The 23,382-nt window shown below is 39.9% G+C and overlaps 2 protein-coding genes across 6 annotated transcripts in view; one reads left to right on the forward strand and one right to left on the reverse strand.

Moving 5' to 3' along the window:
- clcn2a (chloride channel, voltage-sensitive 2a) overlaps positions 1–23,382 on the forward strand; it is a 47,777-nt gene that overhangs the window by 1,433 nt on the left and 22,962 nt on the right. For 4 of the 5 annotated variants that reach the window (XM_075483391.1, XM_075483392.1, XM_075483393.1 and 1 more), the window contains exons 1-2: positions 3,641–4,106; positions 20,002–20,170. In XM_075483391.1, the coding sequence (XP_075339506.1) occupies positions 4,056–4,106; positions 20,002–20,170 (220 nt within the window). In that variant the 5' untranslated portion in view covers positions 3,641–4,055. Of the gene's footprint in view, positions 1–3,640; positions 4,107–20,001; positions 20,171–23,382 lie in introns of those variants that run through there. The other variant, XM_075483395.1, reaches the window with a different exon arrangement.
- On the reverse strand, positions 16,979–19,507 carry LOC142398641 (zona pellucida sperm-binding protein 4-like). Its single transcript, XM_075482718.1, has 8 exons — positions 19,249–19,507; positions 18,972–19,159; positions 18,642–18,739; positions 18,083–18,240; positions 17,822–18,014; positions 17,590–17,737; positions 17,427–17,502; positions 16,979–17,070 (listed from the first exon to the last, which is right to left on the reverse strand). Exons 1-8 carry the CDS (start codon positions 19,505–19,507, stop codon positions 16,979–16,981), a joined length of 1,212 nt encoding a protein of 403 aa, XP_075338833.1.

The raw sequence follows: 23,382 nt of genomic DNA on the forward strand, positions 1-23,382 counted from the left end.
TTGAAGCCATGGTGGCATACCTCTGCCTGCTTGACTGCCAACTCCCCGATATAATGAAACCAATGACACTCATTACCCTCAATTACAAAAGATTTGGGGCCGGGTAGTTATTGGCCTTAGGTACTCATGGACAAAAACCGTATGAAAAATGGGAATCGTGTAAGAAAGTATGTTTTTTTTTTTTTTTTGTGAAATCTATTTATGGTGTCTCAGGTGCTGGTTTATTGTGGTGCCTGTGATCTTTCTACTGGCTGCCTTGCAAACAGGCAATCAGGTGCAGCCTTATGCTGGACTATCTAATTTCTTAGCCAGCCAGAGCTCTTGACTTCTGGAAGAATTAGGTCCATTAACCTCTAAAGGATCAAATAGTTCGATATTGAAAGGCATGCTGGCATCTGACCAGATAAATGGTTTTCTGTGAATTCATTTGCGGTGCTCCTGTGGTGTAACACTTGAATCGCAATGGAAAGAATATGTTACATACGCTTTAACTTAAGAAAGCTTTGAACACCCTAACATGTAAATGTCCTGAGTTTCCAGCCCAAATGAAGATTTATTGGCAAAAACAGAGGATTTAAGGCTCCAAACAACGAAAACCTTGGAACTATTTTTATCTTTGAGGTGTGAGGCCCATTTGGCACTACATTGCAATGGATTTTACTGCCAGTGTGATGCACTCCTAAAAAACCTCTTGTGAAAGCACAAGGATATGTATTTCATGCCCTCGCAGCATGATAATACATGTGTCAACTGAGAAATTAAATTATTTGAGAGTGCAGCTTCATGTCTGACCTTTTAGTGCTGGAAACAAGTTCTACTTCTGCAAATACACACACACCCATATATACACAGAACAGTTTTATGACAAGCTCTTCAAAGGGGATTGTTGTCGTGCCCATATGAGTAAAGATTCTGCAAATATCTAAGCTCTACCAGATTTATGAAAACAATTATATCAGATGTCCTATGGTTTTTATGGGTTTAAATCTTGTGTCTAAAATCTAAATTATTTGCCGACTCGTCAAAACATCCAATGACCCTCAAGTGCTTTAGATGATGGCATTACCAAAACGGACAACGAATGTCAGCTGGTAACTTTAAGCTGTGGTCTCTTGACACACATTTATGTTTCAGAAGAAACCTGACAAAAAGAATAAAAGTGTACAAAGTAAAATATGGGATGTTAAATTGTTGCAATACTCCATCCAATGCTCCCTTATCTTTCCCCCTTGAGGTGCTGAGTGTGTACTGTTGTCATGCTTCAAAGTGTCACTGAGTTGCTGTTATTCTGGCTCAGATTGCATCAACATGAGAATATTTAAATTTTCAAAGGGACATTTGACTGATTACACATCAAAAAATAGTTTAATTGCCGTGGAGTGTGCTACACAGCTTGTGAGAGCAGTTGTGTGTTTTCTGAGGACCTCAGATGAGCTTTCTAAAATTTTGAGAAAAACTCATCTTAATTGGGTTTGGAGCATAAACTATTGTTTTTTCCGTGTTCAGTGAAGGATATATATGCATGTAATAACAAAGAATTATAAATAGCTATAGTTCAAAACTGTTTGAACATAAATAATCAAGATTAAGATTTTCATGATGTGTAGTATTTTTTTTTATTAAATTATGTCCTATGTATGGTCCCCTATTACAAGCATTGGAATGGTTTACTATAACTGAACATTGTGATCGTTGAACTGAACGTTGATTATCATATCCCAGAAAATGTCTATATGCTATAATAGGCAAGTAAGGTCTACTTTCACTGATGATAGATTTGAAAATAAAATACAGTAAATTGCAAACAGTAGTGACACTGATTACTTCAAATCCAATCATAAAATAAAACTTGAGAATTTTGGCAATTTCTTTTTTTTTTGGCTCCCCCTACGGATGTAGGATGTAACACCACTCTCATTAAAGAAATCTCTGTGTGAGACCTGAAGATGTACATCTATTCTCATAAACTTGTTGTCATACTGAAGAGGCCACAAAGATACCATCAAAAGCCCACACAAATGTCAAGCGACTGTAAAGGCAAACCGTGTAGTGCGGGGCTGGAAACCAAGGTCGTGAACTGCGGTATCTCAGCCCCCTGCTGCTCCAGGGCATTTCAAGCCCAGAAATGTGCACTACAAGAGTTAATGTGCTTCAAAGGGAGTCAGAAGCACATAGGTTTGAGGTTCACAAATGTAGTGTTGCTTTAACACAATAAATAAGAGAGCTAGCTAGCTAGGTGCGGTTGCCAGTTGTTCAAATTTAAAACTGTTCTCAGCCGTTCAAACCTTGAAAACCACCAAAAGTTTGAACAATTTAGAACAGTTTAGACTTGATTTTAACACTCCCATGGATATTTGTACTGACCAGCATGAAACAGGCAGTCAAATTCCACAATCCCTGCAAATATAATGCAAGTTGTTTTATGTAAAATAAAAAACTAAATTCTCTGTAAAATAAAATTTTATGGCAAGCCACAATTGGTGATTTTTCATATTACCTTATAATTGTCATATAATTCACAGTCCATTTATCTTTTCTAATAATTTTTCATTCTTAAACATTTCAGGGGGAAAAAAATCAGTGAAATCAAACAGAAAAGTAGAAAAATTACAGATCTTTTCTTTTTCACAGTGTGGTTTGGTAAAATAATTGTCCCATGGACACAGATGGTAAGCCCCTACAAAATCCTTTTCACAGCGAAGAAAAAGACAAGTATGAAAAATACAGATAGAGTTTGTGGTTTTGTCTGTCCAAGGTATATTACATTTGTTTTCCATCATTTCACTTCTTTTTTTTGTTCCATTGGCTCAGAATGGCTCAGCTCCAACCATTCTGTCTCTCTGTTGTCTTATTCCATCGTCTTATAGTTGCTTTGTTTAACACATTGGCCATTTTTACGTCTGTTTGTGGTCTTTTATGCCGTTTGGACACTTTGTGTGACATTGTTGGTAATTTTTCTACACCTAATTGCAATAATTTTATATGTCTCTGTGGTTGTTTTGTGTGTCTTTGTGGTCATTTTTTGCTTTATTCACATCTTCTTTGCAAAGCATTTATATATTTCTGTGTGTGTGTGTGTGTGTGTGTGTGTGTGTGTGTGTGTGTGTGTGTGTCTTTTTTAAGAATATACATACTTCTGCAATAAGACCACAGGACTCTCAACTCCTCTCATCCAAGAGCCTGTGTCATGCAGCTTTTTTCTAATCGAAAGGCAACATCACAAACAGAGATTGTGAAGGGTTCTTCAACGAAAGCACAGCATCAATGAATACTATGAGTTGTTTTAGAAAGAATAGATCGAGTTTTTGGAACACGTCGCAGTTTTGACTAAATGATATATTTGTATATATGCAGAAAAACTGGAATCCAAATTCAGACATTTGAAATCATGTTTTCTTATTCTTAACAGTTAGACGGTTTAAAGAAACACTGTTATCCTAAATTTAAACATCTATAAAGGAAAATAGAGATATAAGAAAATCCACTTTAAAACCACGAACATGTCCTTAAAAACACTTTTCAGATGCTTTCAATGGATTTAATTTCTTATATTAATGGGAATCTAAGCCCACTGCACCATGATTCCTTCGTCTCTCTTGATCCGGTCACTCAGTCAAGGAGGGAAGAAGGTGCAGCTGAATCGGTCTGAAAGCACTTGTGAGTATTCTCATGTATTCAACCAGCCATCTAGCGCACCTGTACCTGTATTCGACCACCTCACAAAAGGAGCATCTTCAACTCCACTAAGGAGCAACTCCAGAGAGAGACAGCTGCTCGGTGAGAGTGGTGGAGGGAGGCGGTGTTTCGCAATCAAACCGCACCAGCGCTGCTGCGAGGCTACAGCCGGCTGTACCTGCTCTCATCTGGCTCACAGACACACCGTGACAGTGATTCTCTGCATGATGCGGGAAGGCCTAAGACAGAAAACCTGTTACACACTGCACATGTGACGGCTGGCAGTCCCGTCGAGTCCTCCTCCGTAAATTAATTAGCGCGGACGACTTTGCGCTTCTGAGAGTCTCGGATTTTGGTGACTTAATGAGGATATTGCGGCAATGGTGAAGGGCAAAACCGTGGAACGGACGCTACAGTACCAGCAAACTTTGGTGAGTTTTGGATGATGTCATAGATTCTGTTTGCAGTCATGCGTCGGGCATGTTGGGCTGTCATGGAGGCGCGTTTGACTGGAGGATGGAGACACAGCTGCCGCTTGCTCTGCTGCATCCTGGAGGAGAATAATGGGAGACAACGTGGTGCTCTTGTCTAAAATACCCCCTCATAGATAAGACGTGAGATGCTTTTCATGTGCTGTCTATCTTCAGTGAGATTCAGGTGCCCTCTCTGATCGCCATCCATTCACCTTGATCCACAGGTGTTGCATCACTCTCTGCCTGCTGAAACCCACCCACATGATTAATTCTTTTCAATCTAGATTTGAACAAGTCATGTCGGATTAATTTGTTCAGCTGGCTGAAATGCACGTATTGTCATCTCCAGTCACTATATATACGGTCTAATAAGTCATTATCAAGATGTCAATATCCTTGAAATATAAAGTAGACCCTCTACTGCTACATTTCACTCATGTGTCTGATCTCCTCTATTTCTCTTGCTTATGCCCCTTCTTCTATACCTCTGTCATCATCCTCTCAGTCCTTCCTGTTTGCTGGAGTGGCCCCTTGTATGAACTAAAAGTGGAGTATTTCTGAATATTAATTGCCTAATGCACTAGTTTTATCCACTCATGTCATTGCAGGATTGACAGTGATACCCTGGAGCACTTTATCTATATTCAGATAAAGAGACAGAGAGACAGACAGGAGGAAGGGAACAAGGGAAGTCAAGGGAACTGGTGGATATGTCTGTCGTCCCACACTGAGTGCAATTATCTGTCATCATCTCTCTGATCTTTAATTCTCTGTGCATGTACAGATTTGTAACTACATGTTCACAACTGCAGGACATGACACGAATGGTCTGCGGGTCAGACTGTTTTCACACATCTCTGTTGGGCTTCGCACTGTGGTGTTTTTCTCATTTTGTTGCTGTGGAGATCAATCCCAAGCCATGTGTCTCACTGTAAAGATCAATAGCGATGTAAAATGGCAGTCGAAGTCTCTGAGGATTGGACCGTGTTGTCTTACCCACCCTCTTATCTGACCACATTGCTTGGATCAATTGCTTTATCATTAACTCGCTGCTTGCCAGTCCCAATAATAGACACGCATGTGTATTACTGCAGATGTATATGATGGTACAGTGTGTGTTCCACTGGTGGTTTTCACTGCAAAGTGACAGCACAATTCATCAAGTGCTTTCCCTCAGGACAAGTGTTACATCAGGATTGTTCTTTCAGAAAACTGAATGATGCATAGAGAAAGATATAATCCAAATAAATAAATAAATAAATACATAAGAAAACTGATAAGTGAAGGCTTTTAGAGTGTCTTGCAGGGTAGCTGCAGTCTAAAATTGGATAATGTCGACAACAGAAGCCATTATTTTTTATTGGTTTGCCATTGATAAGATTGAGAGGATTTTCAGGCATGTGGTCGCATGGACTTTAGCAGCAAAGAAACACTGGTGCTGTGATAGAGCTGAGCAGCTGACACAAAGCAGTCCAGGAAAAATACAGATCTGCTCGATAAACTTTCCGTTGGAGGAGGAGGTGGCACAGAAAAGTAATTTCTTCATTTTCAGGTTATGTACTAAAACAACAAAAGAAGGAAGATTTTATTGAGTACTTAGAGCTTTTACAGTTGCTAGACTTTATTCTTTTTGGCACTATGATGAAAATAAACCAATTCACGGCTCCTAGTGGTAATGGAGCTTGACAAATGGTGAGCATTGTTTGAATAACTGGTGTAATTACATTGCAGATGGCGATGTTATGAAATGACCACATTTTTCATTAAAGCTACCATTAAAAAAAATAATATTCTTACTTGTATATGATATCTTTTCACATAATGTGCACCAGTACTTCACCATTTTTCAAAGAGAAGAATAAAACAGAGGAAAGAAACCATGAATATTGTCATGAAAAAAAAACATCTGAATAAACTCAGGTCTTTATTTTAGGCTGCGGCCATTGTGTTTGGGTCAGTTCACATCCGTCAGATGCAGTGCATGCTGGGACAGAAGGTTGTGTCTTGTCTGCTTCCCTGGTGTCTCGTTTGATGGAGTAATGGAACCGATAATTTGGAGAGGAGGCAGGTCAGACACTGAATGAAAAGAGACTGAGGCAGTTGAAGATGTGGAGGTTTTGCTATGAAGTATTCCAGCTCTCCATCTGAAACCTCTTTGGAAGCCTTTTTCAGAGATATGGGAGGTCTGGATGTGTTATAGGGTTTGCTGAAGTGTACAGTATGTGTTTTTTCTCGTTTCAGAAGCGTGGGCAAGTCTGCTTAATAAGTTGTGTACGTGCAGGTAGTTTATGTGTGTGTGTGTGTGTGTGTGTGTGTGTGTGTGTGTGAGAGTGAGTGAGTGAGTGTGGGAGTGGGAGGGTATGTCGTGTTGCTCTGCACCTACATGCTCACTTGCCTACACGTTCAAGCTCATGTAAGAGCAGATGTCAGTGACAGCATGTCTGTCCACTTGCGGGGGTCTGAGGATTTAGCCATTGTAAGGATCATTTATCATCTACCTGGGAAGAAAAAGCCCCTCCCTCGACACGGGGCACTGCAGCGCTGCAGAAATAGATACACGGCTCATGCAGTTGCACTTTGAAGGCATGTTTGTGTGTGTCTTATTTTTCTGAACAATGCCCTGCACTGACTGTGAAGGCACACGTCCACCAAGATCCAAAGGTCACTGTTTTAGACCTCTTTTTATTTTGCCTCTAGTTGATGAATATTTAAAGCCACACTACTGCAACATTTCTTTGTGAAATACACACACAGATGCAACCGAAGACATATATATATGTATGTGTCTGAATCATGTATTTTTACATACTGAGCACCAGCCAATACATCTTAGCATATACAACTGCACATACAGTACTAAAACTGCACATACTGGTAATGCGCATTGTGCTGAAATCAGACCCAGATTGTCTCCTGAACAGCTCTGAATCAGCACTCTGTCCACAGAAAAATGGACTCACCAGTGTGAGATCTCTTTTGTATTGTTCAGTATAAAGTGTCACTGACCAGTTGGTTGGTAAATATGAACATGCTGTTTGCAGTGTACTTCTGGCTCTTTGAAGGACTTCTGGGTTTTGAAACAAACTAGTGTTGCTGTACCTCTCGTTGCCATATGGTGCAGCTAGCTGGAGAATTTTCTTTGTCTTTTGTGAAGAAACACAAACATTCAAGGATTCAAGTATCACATCTATGTAGATATATTTTCAGCTTTTTTGCTGTCTCTGTTGTTGTTGCAAACGCACACATAAAAGCGCTGTCTCCTCCGGTGGGGTCTAATTTCTCATAGTCAGCACTCTGTCTGTTCTCTCACACAGATGTTGGCGTGAGTCCATTGCAGGTCTTGTCACTTCTAAATAGTGCTGTTACCTGCGACACATAGCACGAGCCTCTGAAGAGACTGCAGAGCAAGGAAAAAAGGAAAATAAATAGATAAACATCACCAATATCACACGACATGAACTATTAACAATACCACATACTTGATTTTAAGTTAAATTATTACCAAAATACCACTGTTTGTTTTTAGGATACATGAGCATATAAACACCACTTTAAAGCAGAAGCTGTTCAATGGGAAGAAAGTTTGTCCCTTTTCACACATGAGAAAAATAACATCAATGGCTTCATAAATGACCGCTGGGATAGGCTCCAGCCCCCCCGCAACCCGACCGACGGATTCAGCGGTATAGAAAATGGATGGATGGGCTTCATAAATGTGCTAAAGCTATGGCACCCAGTAATTCACTCATTGGTCACTTTCTCATTAGTGTTCCTCAACCTTCATTCAGACATGCCCTGTAAAAGTGATGAAAAGAGCAAAGATATGCATGTAACGTTTCCAATTCAAGCAAGACTGGACAATGCATGTTGAGCGGTGCATTGTGCTAGTATTTGTAGAGACAGAGTTTTCTCTTAACAACTTGTCATGCAAGCTGAAAATGTCACTTTTTTTACATATTCTACGTGTTTAGGGTTTTGAACAGTCAGTGTTTAACTCACAAAAGGGTGCTGGTGCAAGAAATTTCGGGCACCTTCTAGGTGATGTTAATTGTGTCCATTTTGTGTTTATTACTTATCAATGTAAGGTGTTCTTTCATGCTGAAACCTTGAAAATTCTACTAAAATATTGCATGAAAATAACTGATTTGTACGGAAGCCCAGAGTGGATGTGGTACGTATAAACTTTTTTCTGATGGTTTTCTCGAGATAACGAGATAATTATGTCGTTATCTCGAGAAAACAATGATTGTTTCTTGAGATAACGAGTTAATTTACAGATGGTTTTCGAGGCCACTTTTTCTCCCCTAGTACGCCCCTGTTTATATGTATTTCTAGGTGTACCCATTTTTACCCCCCTTTCATTGAAAGTGAATAAAGTAGCCTATGAATCAAACATGGAATGTGGAGCGTTTATGTAACCATTCTGCTTGTGAAAATGCACAAAGCAAATCCCACTGGTGTGACAAGCATTTCGTTTTCTAGAGATAACGAGTTATTTATCTCGTTATCTCAAGAAAACGATAACGGCACCTCCCGTGCATCATTCGGTAACCATGGAGACGGCCTGGTCCCCTCAGCTGGTCACTGATGAAGTTGACTATATCTACAAGATCACTTAGGTGTGAACGCCTATTGAGCTGCAGTCGAGCGAGCCGTCTCCTTAAATGACGCGGGCTGATATGAAAGTTATCTCTACAAGACAAACAAATTGCGAACACATAAAACACATATAAACAGGGGGGGGACTGGGGAGAAAAAGTGGCCTCGAAAACCATCGGTAAATTAACTCGTTATCTCGAGAAAACCATCAAAAAAAAAGTTTATACGTACCACGTCCGCTCTGGACTTAGATTTGTCATATTTTTGGCAATATTTTATTTTTTGATATTCAGGGTTGCTAATAATACCAAATGGACTCCAAATGTTAATTGACTGATTATGTGTGTGTTTGCGCACACTTGTGCTTGTCTGCAACCAGACGAACAGCATCCATTGCAGATGAAGTGTTTTTAGACGGTGAGGTTTAAATACCCAAGTTGGATGCAGGTACCTAAAATTTCAGTTGTTGAAATTGCACCACTTGAAAATATGTGAACTGAAAATGTCACATATGCTCATTTAATATCACAAAACCATAGAAAGAGGTTTCGGTGTGTCGAACTTCCCTGCTTTAAATCGTGGCATTTAAACCTGCTGCAAGGATAATCTGTGGCTGATACATGCTAAATAACCAGCTCCCTCCACGAGTTGCTTTCTGACAAGGTGTCACTTTTTCTGCTTGAACCTTCAGTCTCTCTGACATCAGTCCCTCCCCTCAGCACAACTTCTGTGCCGCTTTAGCGTGAATACCCTGTCTTGTGCATTTTCACTTGTCTTGGTTTCGCACATGTACACAAGTCTCTTTGGGTGCATCGAGGTTGTGCATGTTTATTTTGTTGCGCTTGTGAGAGAGCTCTGACTCATAGTTAAGTCTTCTAAAAGCAGCCTACGCTAGCTATATTGATGCAAATATGGACAGCAGAATGAGTCAAATTTGTCACTTCGTCCTCTAATTTAATTTTCAGCCTTGTCCCTGGACGCTGCAGGGTTCAGATTAGCTTACTTTAGTCCCTCTGTTTGTTCTCTGGTCTCATCAATACACACTCAGGATTCACTCAAGTATTCACAATGACACAACCATATATTCGATCTAATGCATTGAATATTTTTCCTGCACCGATGGGTCCCATCACTTTCACACATTGCAAAAAAGAACCGAATAAAATCGACTCATGACTATGTATTAATACAAGCAGTAGGGATGAAAGTTTTACATGATCTTCATCTTCAGAATGTTGAATATTTGCCCTTGCTTTATAAATGATCTTGCAGTGCCTTACTGAACAATAAAGTACTTTTTAGCTCATCTGTTGTGCTAGGCTTGCACATGAAAGGTGGCAGAGAGAGTGATGTGGCAGTAAAGTGGGGGGTCTTACTCAGTGGAAAGTTGGTGGACATGTGGTGCAGTCATCTTGTTAAAAAGTTGGTGGGTGATCGGGAACAGTATTGTTGAGTCATATCCTAGTTGTAGTTTTTTTGGGGTGGGAATTATATAAGCTATCAGCTGATAGCTGATGTGAGCTCTGCATATCAGCTGATATCATAAGGGAATATTCCTCATTTTGAGGTAGTGTTTCTAAATGTCTCATACGGATCCGTCAGAAGTCTAGTGTGATTCTACAACAGGCAAGGCTGTGAAACTACTGAAAGCCTTTGTGATCCAGTGTTATGTCTCTAGAATGGTGGTACAATCCCTGTCGGACAGGGTGAAATCCAGAATCTGGTGAGGTTTTGCCTTGACCAGATCACTGTATTGGTAATCTGTATTTTCTCAATGTTAACTTTAAAGCAATACAATGTAACTTCTCAAAAAGCCCATTATGGAGCTCCCCCTACAGGCTGTTACGAGAGCAACTCTAGTCCGGTCTCTTGCTTTGTCGGCCTCTCTCTTTCTCTTCCTTGCTTCATCAGTCAACGTCTTCTTCTGTTTCTTCGGTGCCTCTGCCATGATGATCGTACTGACAATGTTGCGCTAGCTTAGCCTTATACCTGGGAGCGTGAGAGGGGTCTATTTGTTTTTGCGGTAGGTGTGCCAGAAAGCAAGTCGAAGTACTTCCGCTCAGCTCCCGGGCCGGTCCAGCAAAGTTACATAGAGCAGTTATTCCAACTCAGACCCCCGAAGGGCATAGGAGACAGGCCAATCGTAATATTAAAACTCATTCTAGCCGCACAATTTTTTTCAAACTGTTATTTTAAGGTAGAAGTGTTACATAGTATTGCTTTAATGAATGCTTCTGTTTAGCCCATTTGGACAAGTGAACCTCTTCAATGTAAAGAAAACTTGCCACTTATAATAGTGACATTATTTGTAAATCACTTGTTTGTATAATACAGTTATTTTGCTTGAGTTATACTTTGATAGTAATGTATTTACAGTAAGCTACTGGTGTCTAGTTTTAGAAGGCAAAGTAGCTAAAGTTTTCTTTTGCAAAATGTAGGGTTACAAGAGTAACATGATCCCTTAAAGTATTTGTGTGCAATGCTTTAAACAATAATTATACAGTAGCTTTCAACTGGTTAATTTATATTGATGAAATGGTATTACAAGCAGAATACGTACTCATGCTTTCTCTGCATTTGTTGTTGTTGAAGCATTGAGTCAACGGCTATCTTCTAGAATTTCCACCATCACATGAACCCCATTCTTTCATTTTAAAATTTCTCAGACAAAGAGGGATATAAAACCAGAGCCAACAATGGTCTGCCTCTCCTGAGATAGAGAACCCAGCAGACTGCCAAAGCGCTCCAAGTTGACAGTTGATTCTGTCTGATTTGCTCAGAGATGCTGCTGCTTTCTAGTCGGACATCCAGCTGTTCTGAATGCCATTAACTGTATCTTTAAGTATCTTTTAATGCAGCATTTCTCATCTGCATATAAAATGAGCAGATGGGAGTGGCTGTATTCAGCTCATGCTATAAATCTAGTTTTCAACATAAGAAAATATTTTGAACACACTGAACTAACAATGTTGTAAATCTGATCATTTTAAATGTTTGTCTGTTTATTTGCAAACACTTGCCAAGCACATTCAGAGATAAAGCGACTACATTGATTTCTATATTTTTATGTGAAAACATAGAATGTGCGTGATGATTTGAAAAAAGAACAGTCGCAACCTGGCTGAGAATGATCACCTGAATCTGCTCCACTCTGCCTCCGCTTTCCACTTAGCAGTCTTGCTTCACTCTCACTGCTTTCATTGTGTTGTTTTTCATACAGGAGTAGGCTGTATTGAGTGAAAAGCTCAGTAAACCAACTGGAGCAGCGACAGACAGTTAGTAACAAGCTGCTGAACACAGTGGAGCATTTAGCAGCTAAAGACCTAAATGGTTTTCTCAGCGGGAAAAGGCAGAAACAGAAGCGGAGTGAAGCGAGAGTGAATATTGGATTCACATTCCGGTCGGCAGAAAAATCGATCCAAATGAATGATAATGTTAGACCTGCGTGGATGTGTTTAACTGATATGTGGGGCAGTGAACTACATACTGTACATTTGAAATCTGGTAATGAGTCAGTGTTGTGTTTCTATCCAATTCCTCTTCCCTAAAATAAGCACAACATCTGTTTTTCCAGGTTTAAATAGCTAACAGCAGATAAATGGTTGGTTAAAACCTACAGATGACAGCCATATGCTCTATTACCATGTACACCGATAAACTGCCACATTATGACTGCTGACAGGTGAAGTAAAAGACACTGATGATCTCATTATAATAGCACCTGGCAGTGTGTGGGATATATTTGGCAGAAAGTGAGCCTTCTGTCCTTGAAATGGATGTGTTGGAAGCAGAAAAAATGGGCAAGTGTAAACACTTTAGGGCCAAATTGTGATGGCTGGGTCATAGCATCCTCACAAGTGCAGCTCTTGTGGGATTCTCCTGGTCATCAGTTGTCAGGACTTATACCAAAAGTGGTCAGAGGAAAGAAAACAGACTGGAAACTGTTTCATTTGTGTCCTTGGCTTGTCCATGTGGTCTGAGAAGCTAACGTGTCTCAAACTGATGAAGATATCGATGCTGGTTCTGATTGAAAGGTGCAATGACACACCGTGCGTCGCAGTTTATTGTCTATGGGACCATGTAGGCTGGAAAGGAAACCCATCTTCACCGCTGAAAACACCCACAACGGGCATATGAGCATCAGCACTAGACCAACGAGCAATTGAAGAAGATACCTGGTCTTATCAGTCCCACTTTTTTTTTACATCAAAAGTGGGATTGATGTAAAATCCCACTAGAATACATTCGTGCAAGTAATTGGTAGAGCTAACTTTCTTGTCTTGTTTAAAAAAACACATGGGCTTCCCGAGATAAACGATATGTATGTCAATGCATACAAAACGTTTACCTTAGGGAAGATGTAGGTTCAGGATGGACAAAAAGAAGAAGGCAAATGTGAGGGGAGTGAGATGCTTTGGGCAATCTTCCTCAGGTAATCCTGCAATACTACAGCTTATCCTTCAGAAGTGTAGTCAAATCAGTGCCTTTACAGGTTAGGACTGTGGCAAATAAAGCGAAGAAATACTCAATACCAAGCAGGTGGTCGTACTGTTATGATTGACTAGTGTATTGTGATACAGCGAGGAGTTTATCTTTAAAAAGGGAAGAATTATGATGAGAGGTAAAAAAAAAAAGTTGTTATATTCACGTATATCTTTATTTTAGTATCTTTCATTATCTTTTTAGTGGTGCATATAAACATATTTGCCTACTTGTTGACTTTGCTGTAATTATCTGTGATCATCTGTTATCTTAGTGAACTATAGCTCCAGCTCTGAGTGGCCAATCCAAACAGCCTCAGACTGTTGGCTTTTTCCACAAGAATTTTTGGTGGAAAAAATTAATATATTACAACGCTATTTGTTTGATTAAAGTTCATACAGGGAGATTGTTTGATTAACAGCCAGCCATGGTGCTTGGTCATTCCTCCTCTTCTTCCTGACCAAATTATCTATCAGTTTTTGATACATTTCCTGCCTGCAAACACAATTTATTTGCCTCCGTGTTATCACACACACACACAAAAAAAACGTATCCGATAGAAAGCAGGGGCTGAATAGAGTAAAGATTTGTGTTGAGAGGAGAGTGACAGATGCACATACAGAAGCTGGTCATATGGGAGGTAAACTGGTTACAGATAACAGCTCATTTAACCCACTGGGTCCCACCTGCTGCTTCCCCAGGGGGTCGTGCTCCAGATGGCCAGTGATTCCTTCCACACAGGCCCCTGTAAGAAACACTAACAGGACCCGTTTGTACTCCTAGTGGGAGTTTGCTGATGCTGTTAGTGGGTTTGTGTGCCGATGCTGTTGTGTGTGGGTGCAAGAAGATGTGTTTGCCAACACATAAAACTCATTAGGAAAGTTAAAATTCACTGTTCATGTGAAAATATTATTTGCCAAAGGTGTCATAATAAATGTAGGCCAGCTTCTAATGAACAGTGTCTGGCTTAGCCTACCATGCATTACTTTATTCGTCATGGTTTTTAGACGCCTACAGATGTGAATAATCTAATTCAGAAAATATTAACCCTCTATGTTCTATTTTTAATTGTTTTCACATAGACACCTAATGGCAGTTTTTGCGGTATCCTTGGTTTCCTCGCATTTTGTTCTCAAACTAAGGGCTACAGTCAAAGATGATAAACAATAAATTGTAGGCAAATCAGGAGATTTTATTGATCTTTATTAAGTGTTATCACCCAATAAACAGCTGTTATTAAATGTTTACATTCTCATGGTTATAGCTAGTGTATCTTCGCCACTATGTTGCAGTATTAGTGGGATAATCACCCTTTTAAACTGAGAGGAAACACAAGCACAGTATCTCTGTGGATCTAAAAATAAATACTGATAATAGTCCATATCAGGAGCTGGTGACATAAGCCAATCACATGAATTTTGGTTTCTAACATTTATTGTTATTTTTCACATCGTTCACCAAATACAAGAACATAAATGTCTGCAGAGATTTTAGAAGCAGTTATAAATGTTGCTAAGAGGTAACAAATACATATATAAGGTCGAGTGAGGGACAAAAATTAAAGGCATGCAATTTGAAAGTGGACCATGAACAGATGTAAACCGATTAATGAAGCAGTGAATCACAAAGTCATTTGAAATTGAGGGGCCATTTTATTGAAACAGCCATGAAATAATCCAGAGGCCCTTTTCTAGATTTTCCTATAGCTGAATTCATCCTGCATGATTTTCAACACAAAATATGTCATTTATTGTTTCAAGAAATGGGCTACAAGTATGCAAGTATGTTTAAGTTTATGAATTTGGCAGAAGCTTTTATCCAAAGCGACTTACAAATGAGGATATAACATTACAGCTAACATCAAAGCTAACAATAAGCTACATAGAAGGAAAGCCGCTAGTCAGGCTCTTTTAGAGGTGACAGGGATGACAGTGTAGAAATAGAGTGCAGGCATAGAGGGAAGTACAAAAAGAGAAAGTGCAGTAGAGGGAGTAGTGAAGTGCAGGGGACGTGCTAGGGTAGGAGATGCTCTCTGAAGAGCTGAGTCTTCAAGAGTCTCTTGAAGATATTCAGGGATGCCCCTGTTTTGGTTGCACTCGGTAGGTCATTCCACCATCGTGGAACGACAGATGAAAAGAGTCTAGATTGTCTTGAGTGTGGTGTAGGCACTGTTAGACGACAATATTTTGATGACTGGAGTGACATAAGCCTTTGTGAGAGCATTCAAGTACATGGGAACCGTTCCAGTAAGCACTTTGTAGGCTAACATAGTGTAGTGCTGCTGATTGAAGACCAGAGGTGCTGCCGCGTTCTGGACCCTCTGCAGAGGTTTCACAGCACAGGCTGGGAGGAGGGTACACAAAATAATTAGAAAAGTAAGCAATGAAGATACTTAAGAAATAATAATGAAAGTAGTAAAAATGTCTGATGTGTGATTCAATGTACTTGACATTCTATTTTAAACATTGTCACTAATAATTCTTCACACCCAACTGTCATGTTATTTACAGCAAGTAATTTGTTGGATGACTGATGAATGCAACAATGGCAAAATTATGCAACATAGCCCAGTTGCCCAGTGCATCATAACTATTTTAATTATGTAAATCAGTCATTACTAGATCATTTCTAACTCCATTTTCAGTTAACATCCATTTCCTTTACTCAATTTTAACTCCATGACCTCCAGGTTTTCCATTCGACCCGTTTCAAATCTCAGTATCTTTGCTATCAGTGAACAGAGTGTATGATACAAACTCTTTGGCAGTTTTCTGACACCTTATTTTGGGAGTGATAAGAGCAATTTATAGAGATGAGTTGATAATGTTCATGGCTGTGTTAGCAGTGGAGCTCTGCTCACTGGTGACACAATGCTGTCAGCTTTGTTTTTTCCATGTAAAAGCTTTTCATAGGGTCACAAAAACTAAAGGAACAGTCAAAATTACAGTCTGTGTTGGCTGCTTGAAATATGCAATTGAGGCTTTTCTTCCAAATAGTTTTATAAATTGAAACCATTTGTAGATCAAATTATTGCACTACCACTGTCAAGCAGATTTGTTTGGGTTCAATTTGTGCCCAACTTAAATATTTAGATGCTTTGAAAAATTTAATGTCAAAATTACTCAAAAGTTATTGGTTTCAAACTGAATGCCTCACTTTAACCAGTTAAGACTGAGATTTGCATGTTTACAATGCCACATGTGCTAGTATTCCCCAACAGGGGCAAAACCAGTTTACACCTTCACTGCTCTGAAAGATATGCATGTCTGCACAGGAGCCGCTGTTGGTGCTTGTCACACGCAACTGCAGATTCCTTTGAGAATATTGCTGTATAGCCTATCACTGAGGTACTGCGGCCTCCTGAATGTGATGCAGCACCGCCTCTTGCTTTACTTCTAAGCAGGGCTTAAAGTGGAGAGAGATGAGCATCCAGACAGCAAAGTCCTCTTTGCACCCGTACAGCTGCTCTGCACCTCCATGTTCATGCGAGCTGAAACAGTGAGGCAGGACGAGTCGTGATACCCATGTCAATGAGGAGGAAGGAAAAAAAAAATATAAAAATAAAGTGATGTATAGCAGTGGAGACACCGCAAGTTGGAGCTATATAGAAAGCCCTAATGCTACTGAAGACAGGATTTGAAGGGCAGCTATCACATTACTGCTTGACATGCATTCTGCACAGTAAAGATTCAGAACCTTGAGTATCCAAGCACTGTTCAAGTTTTTATTAAAACAAATGCAGTAGATTTTCATTTCAAAGTAGTATTCTGTTCAGTGATGATCACTTCGCCACTTGAGACAAGAGACTTCTGGCTTGATGGAACCGTCACTGTGGCTCTTCCTGCAAAGAGGAAAAAAGGTTCCAAATAAGTGAAATGTTGCATACATTTTACAGTGCAAGACGCTTAAGGATTCAAGCCCACGTGTGGGCCTTTTGAGATGTGCAAGTCTGCCTTATTACAGCAGCTTTAAGTTTCTCCTTTTTAAAAGGAATGCATTTCTGCAGCCATCCCATTTTACATGACCAAATTCTTAAAAAAAAAAAAATAAAAAAAATTGTAGCTTTTGTGGTTGGGCCATATAGTGGTCTTGAGCTGCACATGTAGGCAGCCATTTCCTGATATTGAGAATCAAGGGCATTCAATTAAAAAAAAAAAAAAAAAAAAAAAACTACAGACAAGTCCACAAGATACTCACGTTGGCGTTGACAGTATTGCTGGCAGGTGTTTGTGCTGCTTGGATAACACACAGCTGTAGCACAGTGAATATAGACCTGAAAAGAGAATTTATATAAATAAAATCACCTTCAACATTTCAGAGCCGACAATGACCTCAGTTAAAGAGTTTGGGTGAGGCGTACCGTTTCCTTCTGTGGAGTATAGGTATCTGGAGACACAAATGTGAACATTCTGCTCATGAAACGTTTGTAGTGACCTGGGTTCTGAAGGCCAGAGGAGCTATCAACAGGAATTACTGTAGACAAGTATCTGTCATCTTGGTAGGGACACCTGTAGCCAAGGAGAGTTCATCATTGGAACACAAGCACGGCTGCAGCTACATTTACAGTAGAACTTAGATTCTTCAATTGTTACCCATTAGTCAGAAGGTCCCATTGTGGCAGGCTGTCAGGATTTGGGGTGGAGGTGGCCCAGCAGTGTTCCAGGGTCAGGACGATGTTTGGGTCAGACCGCCCCTGGAGACGCACTTCAACATAGACTGGTTCTCTCAAGACTTTAGTGATCGGGTATTCTGACGGAGTGTAGAAGGAGCTGTATGCTGCATCCTCTGCAACCACAGGACAGTTTCAACAAGTTGGCCAAAAACTTCAGTGCATTAGTTAGGCTTGTGCTTACCTTCAACACATCCTTTTGAGTGGCATTGACCCTTTCCTAGTTCAAGCTCCACTCTCAGGGGTCCTACAGCTGCAACAGATGCAGGGGGAGGAACAGGGTTCACCTCCATAACCAGAGCCTCCACAGCTGTGCCAGAGTATCTACACTGAAACAAGAGCCTGTTGGCAGAGCAGACAGACTTTATGGAGAGGTTTTATCAGTAATAGATCAAATGTAGTAAGAACTGTTACAGCACTTGATAAGGCTGAAACTGAATGCATTGAGCTTACCGAGATGAGCTTTGGGACAACTCAGCACAGCCACAAATGACATTGTCAGACAGTTATGTCTGGTTTAAGAGTTGGCTGAATCCATGCTGAAAACTTGTTTAGAAGCTGTAAATCCTGGCTAAACTAGCAAGACTCAAGGCCAGTTGCAGGTTTTTCCTCAAATGTGAAAGGCCCAAGGGTCATGAACACTTTTAGATGAATCTATGAACTCTGCTCCCTGACAATTACACAAGTTGCAGGTGTGCCACTCATGTGCTTAGATAAAGCATTTAACAAAGTTAGGAACTTACTCAAAATGACTGTCCCTGGTGATTGATCCTCTGGGTCCAACTCCCACTTCATATGACGATGACATGTGATTTTCATAGGCCACATACGTCTCATCATCCTATAAGAATTAATTTTTGCATCAATGAACCAAACAATATCTGAAATTGATTAGTTCAACTTTAAAGAGCTGGCCTGTGAATAGTTTTACCTTAAAATGACAAGACTAAGCAAATGCTGAGAGAATTTCCATTCATTCTAGGAGTTCTGCATGAACTACCATTTAACTGCTAGATCTTAAGCTTTAACTTGCAGGAGTTCACAGATTGGCTGTAGAACAACAAGTCACTCACCTTAAGCGTGGTGCCACAAGCCGTCACAGGAAATTGAAAGATGGCAAAGGAAGAGGTGGCATCAACTGGGCCACAGTTGACATCATTTGCGTCAAGCAGACTGATCGAATTCACATCAATAGGTGGTATAGTAGCATCTCTAGCTACAACCACCACAAACTGGCCCTCTCTAGTACACTGTACAGTCACTGGATGAAAACAAAGGAGTCTTACAGTCATTAAGGTATTTTAAGTCAGATGATGTGCACAAGGCAGTTTGAGATACAAGAGCTTATACCTGCTTTCCCATAGTAGCACTGGTACCCATTAGAGCAGCAGTTGATTTCTTCACACTGCTCAGGGGTGATATCTGGAGTCCCACACTGAATCTTCTCATTCTCCTCCACATCACATTTATCAGAAGAAACTGCAGGGTCCTTCATCTGCTGCTGGAAAGGTGGAGAAGGCTGGTGTTGCTGAATAGGCTGCTGCCAGTATTTCTGGGCAGAAACATCACAGAACAAGATAACGCCAAACAGCCACATGAAAAGCTCCATTTTGGTGTTAGTAACTACAAGCTAAAACTGCAGCTGTACCATACAATTGTCAGACACGGATTTTATGCATCCCTGACTGTGAGCAGTTTGCTGTGAACTCCGCCTCTCATTGTTAAGAGACAATTGTGTGACAGCCCTGCAGAGTTAATCAGCTGGGATCTGACAGGTGGAGCTCATTGTCTGCTCATCAGTCTGAGAAGAAGTCATTTCACAACTGCTGACTCAAAGCTCAATTAGTTGTTGTTTTTCATGAAGAGGGTAAAGATGAACTTGGGAATTGTGTGGAGCATTACCTTGAGCTTATTTTCTTTAACCTGAGTTTGACCAAGTTTTAACCTCAGAGTGTTTACATAAGCCGAATTACTCACTGTGACCACAAACAGTTTTCAGTTTTAAAGTGGAGAACTTGCTGAATCACACTGCCTCCCACCTCTATTATACCTGCATAAAAGCTTTTTTTTTAACTTTTTCTTTTCTTCTTTTGGTATACACAGATGTATGGGCGGTACACCCAGGAGTTGGGTGTGTATGCCAAGGAGGAGGCAGCACGGCTACGAGATGGAGCGGTGCGGGATGGCGGTGGACTGCGGAGGAACACCAGCGTTCGAAGTCGTGCTGGAGATCTGCTGGATTATGAGAAAGATTCCTGTGCAAAGTGCCAGCGTAAGTGATAATCACTCAACAAGCCCTAAACCTTACTCGGACTGTGCTTCCAGGGACAAAATGTGCAAGGAGAGTAATGCCCAGACATATCCTGAAGGTCACACTAGTGCACTGGTGCGTGCAAGTGTGAGAAGCCCTGAAGCAGCATTTTGTAGCAGATTGCAGAGCTCCAGTCGACATGCAAGTTGTGTGAAAACATTGACATATTAAAGTACAGCAGAGCAGCTACCTGACACAAGGGAGTAGGAGAGGATGTGAACAAGATTAAATGTGACTGATCTGAGCAATGACCTCCAGCCAACAAAGATCGCCCCAGTGTAAAAAGATGGCCCCCTCTGCTGGCTGCCAGTGGTCTGCAGTTTGTTCGCTGGCAGGTGTGTGTGTGTGGAAAGGTTTCCTTTGCTTTGTGTGTTTATTTTTTGCTTGTGTGAGCTGAACTATGATCTGAACTGTCAGATTATTTTTATGTCCAGCCATCTCAGATGACTGCAGATAAGGGAGTGGCACCACAAGGGAGTTTTACTTCAGTCTGATGTATCCAACAATAACGAAGTGACAGACTGGATGAGTGTGTGTTTGTGTCTTCAACAACCAACGCGTTGTTTCTGGAAAGACACGTTGTGTTTTTCATTTTTCAATGCTATGTGCTCCACAAATTAAACCCCCCTACCCTGCCTTGTATTGATTTGGTGGATAAGTCATAAAGATGGATATCTAGGATATTTTAGAGCTCGGCTAGATGAAACCCCCATGATCTTTCTGAGAGAGGAAAACGTGTTTGTGTGCAAGTGGGTGATTATGTCTGAATCATTTTAAGAATAATATCATTTGCCAGCTATTATGATAGATCGGTTGATATACAGCATTGGTGATTGCTAAAAGGTCACATGAGTAAAGTCTAAATATGTTCTATACAGTTAAAAAAACCTGTTCTTTTGCCCTTTTTTTTTGTTGTGCAGGAATTCCTTCTCTCGGCTTATCTAAAACACTTTATTTTCTTTCTTTTTTTCAGTAGAAAATTATCCTATTTGATATAGGAGTCATAGGAGAATGATTTATAAAGTTAAAGCCACTTTGTATCTTTCAAAAATGTACCGAGAAATGTTCATATCTATCATTTTGCATATGGAGACCTAGATGTACTTTGGCAAAGTTTTGTTTGGATTTTTGTCAGATATGGGCTCCAAAACATGAGTCAGAACACACTGCAAAAGGTGCAGTGATGCGCCAACTGCTAAACTCACTGCTAAACATGTTGGTGGACACGAAAATAACTCCAACATGGAACATGGGGTCACCTCGTTTTGTCACATACTCATGAAACAACTGCTTAATCCTTTTTAACAATTGGGAAAAAAAAAATCCATATTTCAAGGTAGGTGTTGATGGAGAGAGTTACGAACAAGACTGTTGAACCAAACACCTAGTTTACTTCCCATAACAACCACTAATGTGGTAAAGTCACTTTACTTGAAAATGCAAATTCAGGATTCTGTTTTCATGTTGTTTTGCACATTACAAACTACATGAATAAGGTTAGGAAAACATCGGACCATATATTTGATGTCTCATCGAATATCCTTTTCCTGGATTAGTGGCTGCTGAGTCCCGCCCCCTCGATACCTGGACAAAATGTGCTGGACGCGCAAACCAGGCATCCTACTAAAATACATTACTATGGAAGTTGAGCTAATTGGTACAACAAAAATGCAGAAGTTGTGGTCATCAGCACCAATTCAAGGTTTTCTCTTTGACTCTTGCCATGTTTTCCCATGACACTGGGCTGGATGAGCAAACTATTTATTTATTTATTTTTTTATATTTTAGGCCCCAAATTAATTTGGAGGCATTTTCATGGATTCTTTGATATTACTTAAGATGTTACATTATTGCATGATTTACACATCTGATTATGTTTTGTATTGGCATTTGTTTAGGATTAGTTTGCTGGTCCGACATCCCAAATTTGTATTTTTAAAAAATTGCAGCATGTGACATTTTCATCTAGTTTTGCTATATTATACCATCCACTACATGACTTTGAAACTGCAGAGAAATGTCCACAGAAGTAAGGTAATACCTATTAAGCAGATGCTTTTTGAGCTGCAGATTTAAAAAATATATCTAAAATGCATCTTTTTTTCATGTGTTTTAACTGATTATTTGGTGTCTGCATCTGAATGAAAATCCTTAAGAAATGTGTTAAACTAACCCGAGCCTTGCAGACCAAGTGCAGAGTTCCTATAAGTATTTGGCATTTACATGACCCATTTTTATTAACCCCTAATTTTGTCTTGATAAATTTGGCAAAAATTGTAAATCTGACCCACTTTCTGCAGAAGTGCTTGTCAATTGATGAAAAATTCCCACATGCCTGTTATAATTAGAATTTCTACATAATATAGATTCACTTTCACCGGTAATAAAGAAGAAAAAAAAAATCAAACATTGGACCTCTGATGTTTAAATTTGGAGCTGGGAGTTATGTCCCACACAAGGCGATCCATTCTAGTTGTAAGTCAGAAAAGTAGAATTGTGCTTACTGACTAAGCTAACAACTAATAGAATACCAATGGATAACCGCATTAAACCGTATTTTGTGTATACAGACACCGTTGTCATATATTTGTTGATATAGGCTTGTCAGTATTGTTTGTGCAACTGATTTAATGAGACACAAACTGATAGAAATGAAAAATACAGTCTATAACTGTAGGTGTCACTGGGCACACATGTTGGACGCTAAGGTCAGGGATGGTGAGATTGCTCTGACTTTCCAAATTGGAAATCTAACGTGTTGAGGCATTCCAGTTGAGCTCTCCTGCTCAGAGTTTGGAAATGATTTTTTTCATGTTCATTTGGATCACACACCACAAATTTGCAATCTCATGTCCACTCCAAGTTTACGCTCAACAGAGTTTCTGTTGAGCGTAAAACTTGTTCACCAGCATGCTGGTGAACAACTGTTGATTACACTTAAGCGACTTTAAGCATAATACAATTTAAAGTTGGTGATCAGTTTTATATAAAGAAAAATCCCCTGATGCAGTTGTCATGAATGAGTTTAGCTACAGAGACCAAAAGTATTGTTGCACTAGTCAGATAGTGTAATATGGGGGTCATAATCAGGACAGAATCAGTTTTAAGTTGGCTCCAAATGGGCATTCAAAGAACTGCTGTTTTTGGCACTTAAACGTTGGCATCATTTATAA

The sequence above is a fragment of the Odontesthes bonariensis genome, chromosome 14 (genome assembly GCF_027942865.1).
Source record: "Odontesthes bonariensis isolate fOdoBon6 chromosome 14, fOdoBon6.hap1, whole genome shotgun sequence".
NCBI classification, from domain to species: domain Eukaryota; kingdom Metazoa; phylum Chordata; class Actinopteri; order Atheriniformes; family Atherinopsidae; genus Odontesthes; species Odontesthes bonariensis.

Bases quoted from the DNA above. Each gene is read 5' to 3' on its own strand.
- LOC142398641 (XM_075482718.1), bottom strand. From the start codon at position 19,507: ATGGAGCTTTTCATGTGGCTGTTTGGCGTTATCTTGTTCTGTGATGTT. The intron at 18,241-18,641 runs GTAAGTTCCTAA...CTCTGCCAACAG, and splicing joins ACCAGGGACAGTCATTTTGA to GCTCTTGTTTCAGTGTAGAT. The intron at 17,071-17,426 runs GTGAGTATCTTG...TCCTCTTTGCAG, and splicing joins GCAATACTGTCAACGCCAAC to GAAGAGCCACAGTGACGGTT.